Source organism: Engystomops pustulosus, chromosome 10, assembly GCF_040894005.1.
Source record: "Engystomops pustulosus chromosome 10, aEngPut4.maternal, whole genome shotgun sequence".
Taxonomy (NCBI): Eukaryota; Metazoa; Chordata; class Amphibia; order Anura; family Leptodactylidae; genus Engystomops; species Engystomops pustulosus.
The window spans coordinates 9,649,685-9,663,066 of record NC_092420.1 but is presented as its reverse complement, the minus strand read 5'-3'; the positions used below and the strand labels follow the sequence as shown (position 1 = coordinate 9,663,066).

At 44.4% G+C, this 13,382-nt stretch overlaps 2 protein-coding genes across 2 annotated transcripts; both read right to left on the bottom strand.

The window, feature by feature from the left end:
* Positions 1–419: 419 nt before the first annotated feature.
* LOC140103954 (histone H1.10-like) lies at positions 420–1,354 on the bottom strand. Its single transcript, XM_072127268.1, has one exon. It carries the CDS (start codon positions 1,284–1,286, stop codon positions 759–761), a length of 528 nt encoding a protein of 175 aa, XP_071983369.1. The 5' UTR covers positions 1,287–1,354; the 3' UTR covers positions 420–758.
* Positions 1,355–7,713: 6,359 nt separating this feature from the next.
* Positions 7,714–8,699, bottom strand: LOC140103959 (histone H1.10-like). The gene has a single exon (XM_072127274.1). It carries the CDS (start codon positions 8,646–8,648, stop codon positions 8,070–8,072), a length of 579 nt encoding a protein of 192 aa, XP_071983375.1. The 5' UTR covers positions 8,649–8,699; the 3' UTR covers positions 7,714–8,069.
* Between the last annotated feature and the right edge of the window lie 4,683 nt (positions 8,700–13,382).

The window sequence follows — 13,382 nt, the reverse complement described above, 5'->3', positions numbered from 1 at the left end:
GATCTGTTGTGCCTCAAATGCTGCTCCATTCACAGTCTATGGTGCTAATACTGCGCTCTGCTATCTGTCAGTGCCATAGAGATGAGTAGCTTCTTTTAGGATACAAATCAGCAAGTTCAACAGAATTGGGGAGATATGTAGTGACCAGGACCCCCCTGTAAGTCTGATCCTGCATCCCCCCCCCCACACCTTTTCTATAGAGACCCCCACACATACAAATAATCGCACATATGAGGTGTATGGCCCTTTAAATACCCATAATGGCAACATCACACTTATAATATATAAATATTACTACTAAGTTGTTACCTACCTGTGATAAGACTACAACCCCCAGCTACAACAATCACCTGGGAGTTGTAGTGCCATCACTCCTAAGAACCACAGGTCCCAGCAAGTCAAACACTTGACAAAAACGATTCATTAACCATTTTTTTTTTTGCTTTTATTAAAAAACAAATTCTTCCAGGTATCAAAATAAGCAAAGAAATAAAATTCTACAAATAGTAGAAAATAATCGAGGATAAATCGCATGCAGCAATAAAACAAGTAGCAGGAAAAGCCGCAGGGACAACAGCATCGGATCCCGAGCAGCGAAAAAAAAAACCTAAGGAAAAAGCGGCGGGTTTAACCCTTTGTAGTCGGGGCGTCCGGTAACAATGTATCAAGTTCTGTTTTGAAATTTCAAATAATAATAAACAAGCCAGTGCAGGGGGCGGGGCTATGTACACAGTCTCTGTCAGTGTCTATGGCTCGGCTCACGCCTTCTTGGCTCGCAGAGCCTTGGGCTTGGTCGCCTTCTTCACCTTCTTGGGGGTCGCCTTTTTGGGGCTCTTGGCGGGCTTCTTGGCGCTCTTTTTTGGCGCAGGCTTGGCTTTCTTGGGGGTCGCCTTTTTGGGGGCAGCAGCCTTCTTGGCGGCAGGTTTAGGGGCAGGGGCTGCTCTTTTGGGCACTGCTAGCCCCTCCAGCTTCTTCTTGTTGAGTCTGAAGGAGCCATTGGCACCCACCCCCTTGACCTGCAGGAGGGTGTCGTTCTGCACCAGAGCCTTGATGGAGTACTTCAGGTAGGTGCGACCATTCTGCTGGTCAAACCAGGACACCTTCTTGGCCTCGCCGTAGATTTTGGCCAGGGAAGATCCGTTCCTCTCGCCCAATTTTCGGATGGTGTCCACCACCAGCTGGCTGTAGCGTCCTGGCTGGTTCTTCTTTTTGCCCCCCGACGACTTCTTAGAGGGTGTAGTCGCCTTCTTCTTAGGGGAGGCAGGTGCTACTTCTTGCTGTGCCATTGCTGGGTCTCAGTGCAGACGATGCGATCTATTTGGCGGTCACGATCAGTCTGATCTCCTGCCCCTCTGCTCCTCCTCTCTTTATACGTAGAGAGCGGACCACGTTGAGAACAACAACAGCTCCCTGCGCCACTTCCCAGCAACTTGTGTTTCTTCGCGCTCAATTCTGCGCCGATTTCTGCAAATCGTTCAACCGCGGCAACGAGACGCCCGATGCATCCTGTACCCAGGACCCCCATCCACCGATCTGCCCGGACTCGATCACTCGATCATCCCGTTTTAACCCTGAAATGAGCGGATTAACCCGTGCATCCCCTGCCTGTCATAGCCCTAGCGGTGGGGAGGCATGCTATTCGGGGGCGATTTTCACCGTCTAAACCTGAGCGATCTGGGGCGATCCATACACGAGATGAAAGAGGAGGATTCAAGGGACAGATAGATATTTATTTTGGAGGTCTTGGTGAAGCGGGGCCGGAGTTAGAGGGTCTTTAATTTGGTGCAAGTAACACAGAGCGCCCCTCACGTGATCCTGCAGCTGGAGGGGGACCCTGGAGTTGGCAGAGGGGATCATATGGGGGACACCTGATATATCGGGGGCATCCTGGCACACAGTGACCCCCTCACAGGTATCTAGAAGAAATTAGCAAACATCTTGTAGTAATTAGCCTGAATACTATGTAGTGATGTAGCAGAGCTGGATGTGTCCTCTCACTGTTCTGTGTCAGCTTAGAGATGATTAATGTAACAGATTTTCCGAATTCTAAATCCAGGCACAAAATAGAATGTGACATAACCCAAATCTGCTACATGTGTGCCTATATTGTTACTATGTGGCTTTAATGTAGCAGAGCTGAATGTGTTGCATTGTTATGGTGACTTAGTTGTGACATTAACTAACTGTTTAACCAGTCACAGGAAAGGTCATACATGTTTTATCACTGGAGTAAGGGGCAATCACTTGGACCCCCACTAAAAACTGGAACAGGGGTCTCAAGCCCCCAATCTGTCCTTACTGCATTGATGAGAGTCTTATTGCCCATGCATGACATCCATCCATCCATACAATAGTTGTGGGGCCGATAGACCTGTTCTGGGGGTCCCAGCTGTCAGTCCACGGCCCCCCAAAAAATTTGATTTTCCTTACCCCTCCGATAATAGTTTTTCACATATATAATAGATTCCTTACATATAAATGTGCCCTATATAAAACCATAGATATATGTCTACCCATACCATAGCTGTCAGACCCCCTCCCCCCCAATAAAAAAAATCACACTTTTTTTCCAGAGCATTTTTTTACAGGATAAGCCCTGAAATGTACAAGAATAACATATAATCCTATGTAAAACCATAGACATCTGTTGTGGGATATGACAGGGAGCCCCTTCCCTTATTTTGGTGTATAAAGATCAATGTTACATTGGACGGAACCAAATGCACTACTGGACCTGGTTAAACTCATGGGTTATAATAAGGGTTAATAAAGATGCTGGTGGTGGGCAGAGATAATGGAAATTTTTGGGGTGGAGGGTGTTTTTTAGAGATGTGACCCTGTAGTGGCTGCTGTATTATGGTTTCCTATTTCTGTATATTACTATATTACTGCGGTTTCCATGGACTACAGGGAGTTTTATGATTAATAATTTACATTTTATCAATACTTGCTTTTCCTCTTCCTTCCATCAGAGGGCGTTGCTGCCTGATACCTATAATATAGCGTGTGATGTATAGTATACATGAGTATAGAATAAAGACTTTACAACATCATAAAGTCTCATCCCCAATCACCAACATAACAAAGGAATGAGGGACATTCACAGGGAGTGACATTTCATCATACACCAAGTTTATTATCCCTATAATATGACATCATCACTGTGTGTATTATCCCTGTACTGTGACATCACTGTGTGTATTATCCTGTACTGTGACATCACTGTGTGTATTATCCCTGTAATGTGACATCACTGTGTGTATTATCCCTGTACTGTGACATCACTGTGTGTATTATACCTGTACTGTGACATCACTGTGTGTATTATCCCTGTACTGTGACATCACTGTGTGTATTATCCCTGTGCTGTGACATCACTGTGTGTATTATCCCTGTACTGTGACATCACTGTGTGTATTATCCCAATACTCTGACATCACTGCGTGTATTATCCCTGTACTGTGACATCACTGTGTGTATTATCCCAATACTCTGACATCACTGCGTGTATTATCCCTGTACTGTGACATCACTGTCTGTATTATCCCTGTACTGTGACATCACTGTGTGTATTATCCCAATACTGTGACATCACTGTGTGTATTATCCCTGTACTGTGACATCACTGTGTGTATTATCCCTGTACTGTGACATCACTGTGTGTATTATCCCTGTACTGTGACATCACTGTGTGTATTATCCCTGTACTGTGACATCACTGTGTGTATTATCCCTGTACTGTGACATCGCTGTGTGTATTATCCTCTGTACTGTGACATCACTGTGTGTATTATCCCTGTACTGTGACATCACTGTGTGTATTATCCCAATACTGTGACATCACTGTGTGTATTATCCCTGTACTGTGACATCACTGTGTGTATTATCCCTGTACTGTGACATCACTGTGTTTATTATCCCTGTACTGTGACATCACTGTGTTTATTATCCCTGTACTGTGACATCACAGTGATGTCACAGTACAGAGATACACACAGTGATGTCACAGTACAGAGATACACACAGTGATGTCACAGTACAGGGATAATACACACAGTCATGTCAAAGCACAGGGATAATACACACAGTGATGTCACAGCACAGGGATAATACACATAGTGATGTCACAGTACAGGGATAATACACACAGTGATGTCACAGTACAGGGATAATACACACAGTGATGTCACAGTACAAGGATAATACACACAGTGATGTCAGAGTATTGGGATAATGCACACAGTGATGTCACAGTACAGGGATAATACACGCAGTGATGTCACAGTACAGGGATAATACACGCAGTGATGTCACAGTACAGGGATAATACACACAGTGATGTCACAGTACAGGGATAATACATGCAGTGATGTCACAGTAATGGGATAATACACACAGTGATGTCACAGTACGGGGATAATGCACACAGTGATGTCACAGTACAGAGATAATACACACAGTGATGTCACAGTACAGGGATAATACATACAGTGATGTCACAGTACAGGGATAATACACGCAGTGATGTCACAGTACAGGGATAATACACACAGTGACATCGCTGTGTGTATTATCCCTGTGCTGTGACATCACTGTGTGTATTATCCCTGTACTGTGACATCACTGTATGTATTAACCCTGTACTGTGACATCGCTGTGTGTATTATCTCTGTACTGTGACATCACTATGTATTATATCCTGTACTGTGACATAACTGTGTGTATTATACTTGTACTGTGACATCGCTGTGTGTATTATCTCTGTACTGTGACATCACTATGTATTATATCCTGTACTGTGACATAACTGTGTGTATTATACTTGTACTGTGACATCGCTGTGTGTATTATCTCTGCACTGTGACATCCCTGTGTGTATTATCTCTGTACTGTGACATCGCTGTGTGTATTATCCTGTACTGTGACATCACTGTGTGTATTATCCCTGTACTGTGACATCGCTGTGTGTATTATCCCTGTACTGTGACATCACTGTGTGTATTATCCCTGTACTGTGACTTTACTGTGTGTATTATCCCTGCACTGTGACATCACTGTGTGTATTATCCCTGTACTGTGACATCACTGTGTGTATTATCTCTGCACTGTGACATCACTGTGTGTATTATCCCTGTACTGTGACATCACTGTGTGTATTATCCCTGTACTGTGACTTTACTGTGTGTATTATCCCTGTACTGTGACTGTGACATCACTGTGTGTGTTATCCCTGTACTGTGACATCACTGTGTGTGTTATCCCTGTACTGTGACATCACTGTGTGTATTATGCTGTACTGTGACATCACTGTGTGTATTATCCCTGTACTGTGACATCACTGTGTGTATTATCCCTGTACTGTGACATCACTGTGTGTATTATCTCTGCACTGTGACATCACTGTGTGTGTTATCCCTGCACTGTGACATCACTGTGTGTGTTATCCCTGCACTGTGACATCACTGTGTGTGTTATCCCTGTACTGTGACATCACTGTGTGTATTATGCTGTACTGTGACATCACTGTGTGTATTATCCCTGTACTGTGACATCACTGTGTGTATTATCCCTGCACTGTGACATCACTGTGTGTATTATCCCTGTACTGTGACATCACTGTGTGTATTATCTCTGCACTGTGACATCACTGTGTGTATTATCCCTGTACTGTGACATCACTGTGTGTATTATCCCTGTACTGTGACTTTACTGTGTGTATTATCCCTGTACTGTGACTGTGACATCACTGTGTGTGTTATCCCTGTACTGTGACATCACTGTGTGTGTTATCCCTGTACTGTGACATCACTGTGTGTATTATCCTGGTACTGTGACATCACTGTGTGTATTATCCTGTACTGTGATGTCACTGTGTGTATTATCCCTGTACTGTGACATCACTGTGTGTATTATCCCTGTACTGTGACATCACTGTGTGTATTATACCTGTACTGTGACATCACTGTGTGTATTATCCTGTACTGTGACATCGCTGTGTGTATTATCTCTGTACTGTGACATCGCTGTGTGTATTATCCCTGTACTGTGACATCACTGTGTGTATTATCTCTGTACTGTGACATCACTGTGTGTATTATCCCTGTACTGTGACATCGCTGTGTATATTATCCCTGTACTGTGACATCACTGTGTGTATTATCCCTGTACTGTGATTTTACTGTGTGTATTATCCCTGTACTGTGACTGTGACATCACTGTGTGTGTTATCCCTGTACTGTGACATCACTGTGTGTATTATCCCTGTACTGTGACATCACTGTGTGTATTATGCTGTACTGTGACATCACTGTGTGTATTATCCCTGTACTGTGACATCACTGTGTGTATTATCCTGTACTGTGACATCACTGTGTGTATTATCCCTGTACTGTGACATCACTGTGTGTATTATCCCTGTACTGTGACATTACTGTGTGTATTATCCCTGTATTGTGACATCACTGTGTGTATTATCGTGTACTGTGACATCACTGTGTGTATTATCCCTGTACTGTGACATCACTGTGTGTATTATCCCTGCACTGTGACATTGCTGTGTGTATTATCCCTGTACTGTGACATCACTGTGTGTATTATCTCTGTACTGTGACATCACTGTGTGTATTATCCCTGTACTGTGACATCACTGTGTGTATTATCCCTGTACTGTGACATCACTGTGTGTATTATCTCTGCACTGTGACATCACTGTGTGTATTATCCCTGTACTGTGACATCACTGTGTGTATTATCCCTGTACTGTGACATCACTGTGTGTATTATCCCTGTGCTGTGATATCACTGTGTGTATTATCCCTGTACTGTGACTTTACTGTGTGTATTATCCCTGTACTGTGACTGTGACATCACTGTGTGTGTTATCCCTGTACTGTGACATCACTGTGTGTATTATCCCTGTACTGTGACATCACTGTGTGTATTATCCCTGTACTGTGACATCACTGTGTGTATTATCCATGTACTGTGACATCACTGTGTGTATTATCCCTGTACTGTGACATCACTGTGTGTATTATCCCTGTACCGTGACATCTTGGAGAACTACTGCCCTGACACCCCTGTAAATATTTGGGAACCTTTATGACATGTTATGGGGGGGGGGTGCACCAATATATTTTAGTAGTGACATTAAAGTGAATGTAGACTTTTTCTCTGCCTCCTTTCCATCCACAGCAGCCCTGGGATTGGAGAAGGGTCACCCCGTTACTGAGGGACCCTGCAATGTGACCCCAGTCTGTAGGATAGTAATCGATGACCCATGACCTGCACTTCTGTGTCTGTACAATTTCTCTATTACAAACGTAAGCAAAGATTTCATTTTAATAAGTTAATTGGGTTTTCCAAGGACACGTGTCCCCTGCTCCCCCCAATCATGCGCCCCCTATACATGTACACGCTGCTGCTTCTCAGCATATTGGGGGTCCTCACCCTTCTATCACTGATCCCTATATTACTCGGCTTTGCTCAGCGCTCTCATAGAAATGAATGGTGCAGCAGCATAACCATGACATGATTAAAGGGGTACACAAGGGACCCCAGCACTCCCCAAGTGAGGGGACATTCACCTTCTATACTGTAGCAGATGAGACACAGAATACAATAGTCTGGAATTGTCCCCCTCCCCCACTAACCAGACATGAGTGACACTACCCCCCTCCCCCCATTACCTTTCTACAAAATGACTACAAAGAGTTAAGTAACGTTTCCTTTAATTTAGCATAAAAAAAATAACCAAACACAAAATACATTTGAAAAAGAAAATGGTCCAAAATATGCAAAATGAAGAGAAACACAAAATATACAAAAAAAAGCCCCCATTAGAAGGGGAAGAGGGGGCAGCAGCGGTGACCCTGCAGTGTCCTGCCAGCAGCTCCTCCCCCTCCATGTCACAGCTGTCACCTCCGCCCCGCCCTCCGAACGCCGTAGCCAGGGTGACTGCTGCCCTCCGGCCAATCATCAAGCATTGATTGTTTCAAAGTTCCGAGAAGAATGACAGCTGGATACATTGTATCAGGTCCCGCCCCCCTTGGGGGGAGTACAGGGGGGGTTCACGCCTTTCTGGACTTGGTCTTCTTGACCTTCCTGCCCCCAGGGTTCCCTGTGCTCTTAACCTTCTTGCCCCCGCTGCCCCCTGCTTTCTTTTTGCTGGGTTTCTCCTTCTTGGCTTTGGGTTTCGCCTTCTTGGGGGCAGGCGGCGGCTTCTTGGCGGCAGGTTTGGGGGCAGGGGGTGCTTTCTTTTCGGGGGTGCCCCCTCCCTCCAGCTTCTTCTTGTTGAGTCGGAAGGAGCCGTTGGCCCCCACCCCCTTGACCTGCAGGAGGGTGTCGTTCTGCACCAGAGCCTTGATGGAGTACTTCAGGTAGGTGCGACCATTCTGCTGGTCAAACCAGGACACCTTCTTGGCCTCGCTGTAGATTTTGGCCAGGGAGGAGCCGTTCCTCTCGCCTAGTTTTCGGATGGTGTCCACCACCAGCTGGCTGTAGCGTCCTGGCTGGTTCTTCTTGTTCTTCTTCTTGGTGGCGGATGTGACAGCTGCGCCCTTGTTCCTGCGGGAGCTCCTCTTCCCTGCGGGGGCCTCATCCTCCTCATCCTCGGTGCTGGGCACAGTCTCCTCCAGCTCCAGGGACATTCTGCTGCGGCACTACGCTCCGGCTCTGCTGCTCCAGCCTCTGCTCTGCTGCTCTTGTACTCGCTGGTCGGACCACGTTGAGAACAACAACAGTCTCAGCCTCTCGCTGCAGTAACTTGTGTTTCTTCTCTCGCCTTCGCCCCCCTCTCCCCATTCCCCAATACACCCCCACACAGCGATCACCCCCAATTCCAGTAGTCCAGACACTTCTCATTGCATCCCAGCACAGACCCCCTCCAGAATCCCCCCAGAGACCACCCATAGGCGGAAAATAAAAGGAGCTCCCTATGTCTGTGGTAGCAACGGATGGGGGGCTCTTCTTTGCAGCTGTATTTCTCAGACACCCCATGTTATTACGGCTATAAGAAGCAGGGGTGCAGACAGATCCCCCCATAGATGCCGCCTGCTCACACTGCAGGGGGGTCGTTACAATGGGGTATTTACATTTAAATGGTTAATTTCTTGTAACTAACACAGTCTGTGCCCTCTGGTGGTGGAATAAGGGAACAGCACAGCACCAAAAATAAATCTAAATATAACAAGAGGACACACCTCGCCCTAATATACAGTACAGAGGGGCAAAGATGTTACCTAACCGGGCATAAAGTGATGTCACAGTACAGGGATAATACACACAGTGATGTCACAGTACAGAGATAATACACACAGTGATGTCACAGTACAGGGATAATACACACAGTGATGTCACAGTACAGAGATAATACACACAGTGATGTCACCGTACAGGGATAATACACACAGTGATGTCACAGTACAGGGGATAATACACACAGTGATGTCACAGTACAGGGATAATACACACAGCGATGTCACAGTACAGGGATAATACACACAGTGATGTCACAGTACAGGGATAATACACACAGTGATGTCACAGTACAGGGGATAATACACACAGTGATGTCACAGTACAGGGATAATACACAAAGTAATGTCACAGTACAGGGATAATACACAAAGTAATGTCACAGTATAGGGATAACACACACAGTGATGTCACAGTACAGGAATAATACACACAGTGATGTCACAGTACAGGGATAATACACACAGTAATGTCACAGTACAGGATAATACACACAGTGATGTCACAGTACAGGGGATAATACACACAGTGATGTCACAGTACAGGGATAGTACACACAGCGATGTCACAGTACAGGGATAATACACACAGTGATGTCACAGTACAGGGATAATACACACAGTGATGTCACAGTACAGGGGATAATACACACAGTGATGTCACAGTACAGGGATAATACACACAGTGATGTCACAGTACAGGGATAATACACAAAGTAATGTCACAGTACAGGGATAATACACAAAGTAATGTCACAGTATAGGGATAACACACACAGTGATGTCACAGTACAGGAATAATACACACAGTGATGTCACAGTACAGGGATAATACACACAGTAATGTCACAGTACAGGATAATACACACAGTGATGTCACAGTACAGGGATAATACACACAGTGATATCACAGTACAGGGATAACACACAGTGATGTCACAGTACAGGGATAACACACAGTGATGTCACAATACAGGGATAATACACACAGTGATGTCACAGTACAGAGATAATACACACAGTGATGTCACAGTACAGGGATAGTACACACAGCGATGTCACAGTACAGGGATAATACACACAGTGATGTCACAGTACAGGGATAATACACACAGTGATGTCACAGTACAGGGGATAATACACACAGTGATGTCACAGTACAGGGATAATACACACAGTGATGTCACAGTACAGGGATAATACACAAAGTAATGTCACAGTACAGGGATAATACACAAAGTAATGTCACAGTACAGGGATAACACACACACAGTGATGTCACAGTACAGGAATAATACACACAGTGATGTCACAGTACAGGGATAATACACACAGTAATGTCACAGTACAGGATAATACACACAGTGATGTCACAGTACAGGGATAATACACACAGTGATATCACAGTACAGGGATAACACACAGTGATGTCACAGTACAGGGATAACACACAGTGATGTCACAATACAGAGATAATACACACAGTGATGTCACAGTACAGAGAAAATACACACAGTGATGTCACAGTACAGGGATAATACACAGTGATGTTACAGTCCAGGGATGATACACACAGTGATGTCACAGTATAGGGATAATACACAGTGATGTTACAGTACAGGGATAATACACACAGCGATGTCACAGTACAGAGATAATACACACAGCGATGTCACAGTACAGGGATAATACACACAGCGATGTCACAGTACAGGGATACTACACACAGTGATGTCACAGTATTGGGATAATACACACAGTGATGTCACAGTACAGGGATACTACACACAGTGATGTCACGGTACAGAGATAATACACACAGCGATGTCACAGTACAGAGATAATACACACAGCGATGTCACAGTACAGAGATAATACACACAGTGATGTCACAGTACAGGGATAATACACACAGTGATATCACAGTACAGGGATAACACACAATGATGTCACAGTACAGGGATAATACACACAGTGATGTCACAGTACAGAGATAATACACACAGTGATGTCACAGTACAGAGATAATACACACAGTGATGTCACAGTACAGGATAATACACACAGTGATGTCACAGTACAGGGATAATACACACAGTGATGTCACAGTACAGAGATAATACACACAGTGATGTCACAGTACAGGGATAATCCGCACAGTGATGTCACAGTACAGGGATAATACACACAGTGATGTCACAGTACAGGGATAATACACAGTAATGTTACAGTACAGGGATAATACACACAGTGATGTCACAGTACAGGGATAATACACAGTAATGTTACAGTACAGGGATGATACACACAGTGATGTCACAGTACAGGGATAATACACAGTGATGTTACAGTACAGGGATGATACACACAGTGATGTCACAGTACAGGGATAATACACAGTAATGTTACAGTACAGGAATGATACACACAGTGATGTCACAGTACAGGGATAATACACAGTGATGTTACAGTACAGGGATGATACACACAGTGATGTCACAGTACAGGGATAATACACACAGTGATGTCACAGTACAGGGATAATACACACAGTGATGTCACAGTACAGAGATAATACACACAGTGATGTCACAGTACAGGGATAATACACACAGTGATGTCACAGTACAGAGATAATACACACAGTGATGTCACGGTACAGAGATAATACACACAGTGATGTCACAGTACAGGGATACTACACACAGTGATGTCACGGTACAGAGATAATACACACAGCGATGTCACAGTACAGGGGATAATATACACAGTGATGTCACAGTACAGGGATAATACACACAGTGATGTCACAGTACAGTGATAATACACACAGTGATGTCACAGTACAGGGATAATACACAGTGATGTCACAGTACAGGGATAATACACACAGTGATGTCACAGTACAGGGATAACATACACAGTGATGTCACAGTACAGGGATAATACACACAGTGATGTCACAGTACAGGGATAATACACACAGTGATGTCACAGTACAGGTGTAATACACACAGTGATGTCACAGTACAGGGATAATACACACAGTGATGTCACAGTACAGGGATAATACACACAGCGATGTCACAGTACAGGGACACTACACACACACAGTGATGTCACAGTACAGGGATAATACACACAGTGATGTCACAGTACACGGATAATACACACAGTGATGTCACAGTACAGGGATAATACACACAGTGATGTCACAGTACACGGATAATACACACAGCGATGTCACAGTACAGGGATAATACACACAGTGATGTCACAGTACACGGATAATACACACAGTGATGTCACAGTACACGGATAATACACACAGTGACGTCACAGTACATGGATAATACACACAGTGATGTCACAGTACAGGGACAATACACACAGTGATGTCACAGTACAGGGATAATACACACAGTGATGTCACAGTACAGAGATAATACACACAGCGATGTCACAATACAGGGATAATACACACAGTGATGTCACAGTACAGGGACAATACACACAGTGATGTCACATTACAGAGATAATACACACAGTGATGTCACAGTACAGGGATAATACACACAGCGATGTCACAGTACAGAGATAATACACACAGTGATGTCACAGTACAGGGATAATACACACAGTGATGCCACAGTACACGGATAATACACACAGCGATGTCACAGTACAGGGGATAATACACACAGTGATGTCACAGTACAGGGACAATACACACAGTGATGTCACAGTACAGAGATAATACACACAGTGATGTCACAGTACAGGGATAATACACACAGCGATGTCACAGTACAGAGATAATACACACAGTGATGTCACAGTACAGGGATAATACACACAGTGATGCCACAGTACACGGATAATACACACAGCGATGTCACAGTACAGGGGATAATACACACAGTGATGTCACAGTACAGGGATAGTACACACAGTGATGTCACAGTACATGGATAATACACACAGTGATGTCACAGTACAGGGATAACATACACACAGTGATGTCACAGTACATGGATAATACACACAGTGATGTCACAGTACAGGGATAATACACACAGTGATGTCACAGTACAGGGATAACATACACACAGTGATGTCACGGTACAG

What these genes read in the sequence shown, in the direction of transcription:
- LOC140103959 (XM_072127274.1), bottom strand. Translation starts at nt 8,648, where the DNA reads ATGTCCCTGGAGCTGGAGGAGACTGTGCCCAGCACCGAGGATGAGGAG.
- LOC140103954 (XM_072127268.1), bottom strand. Translation starts at nt 1,286, where the DNA reads ATGGCACAGCAAGAAGTAGCACCTGCCTCCCCTAAGAAGAAGGCGACT.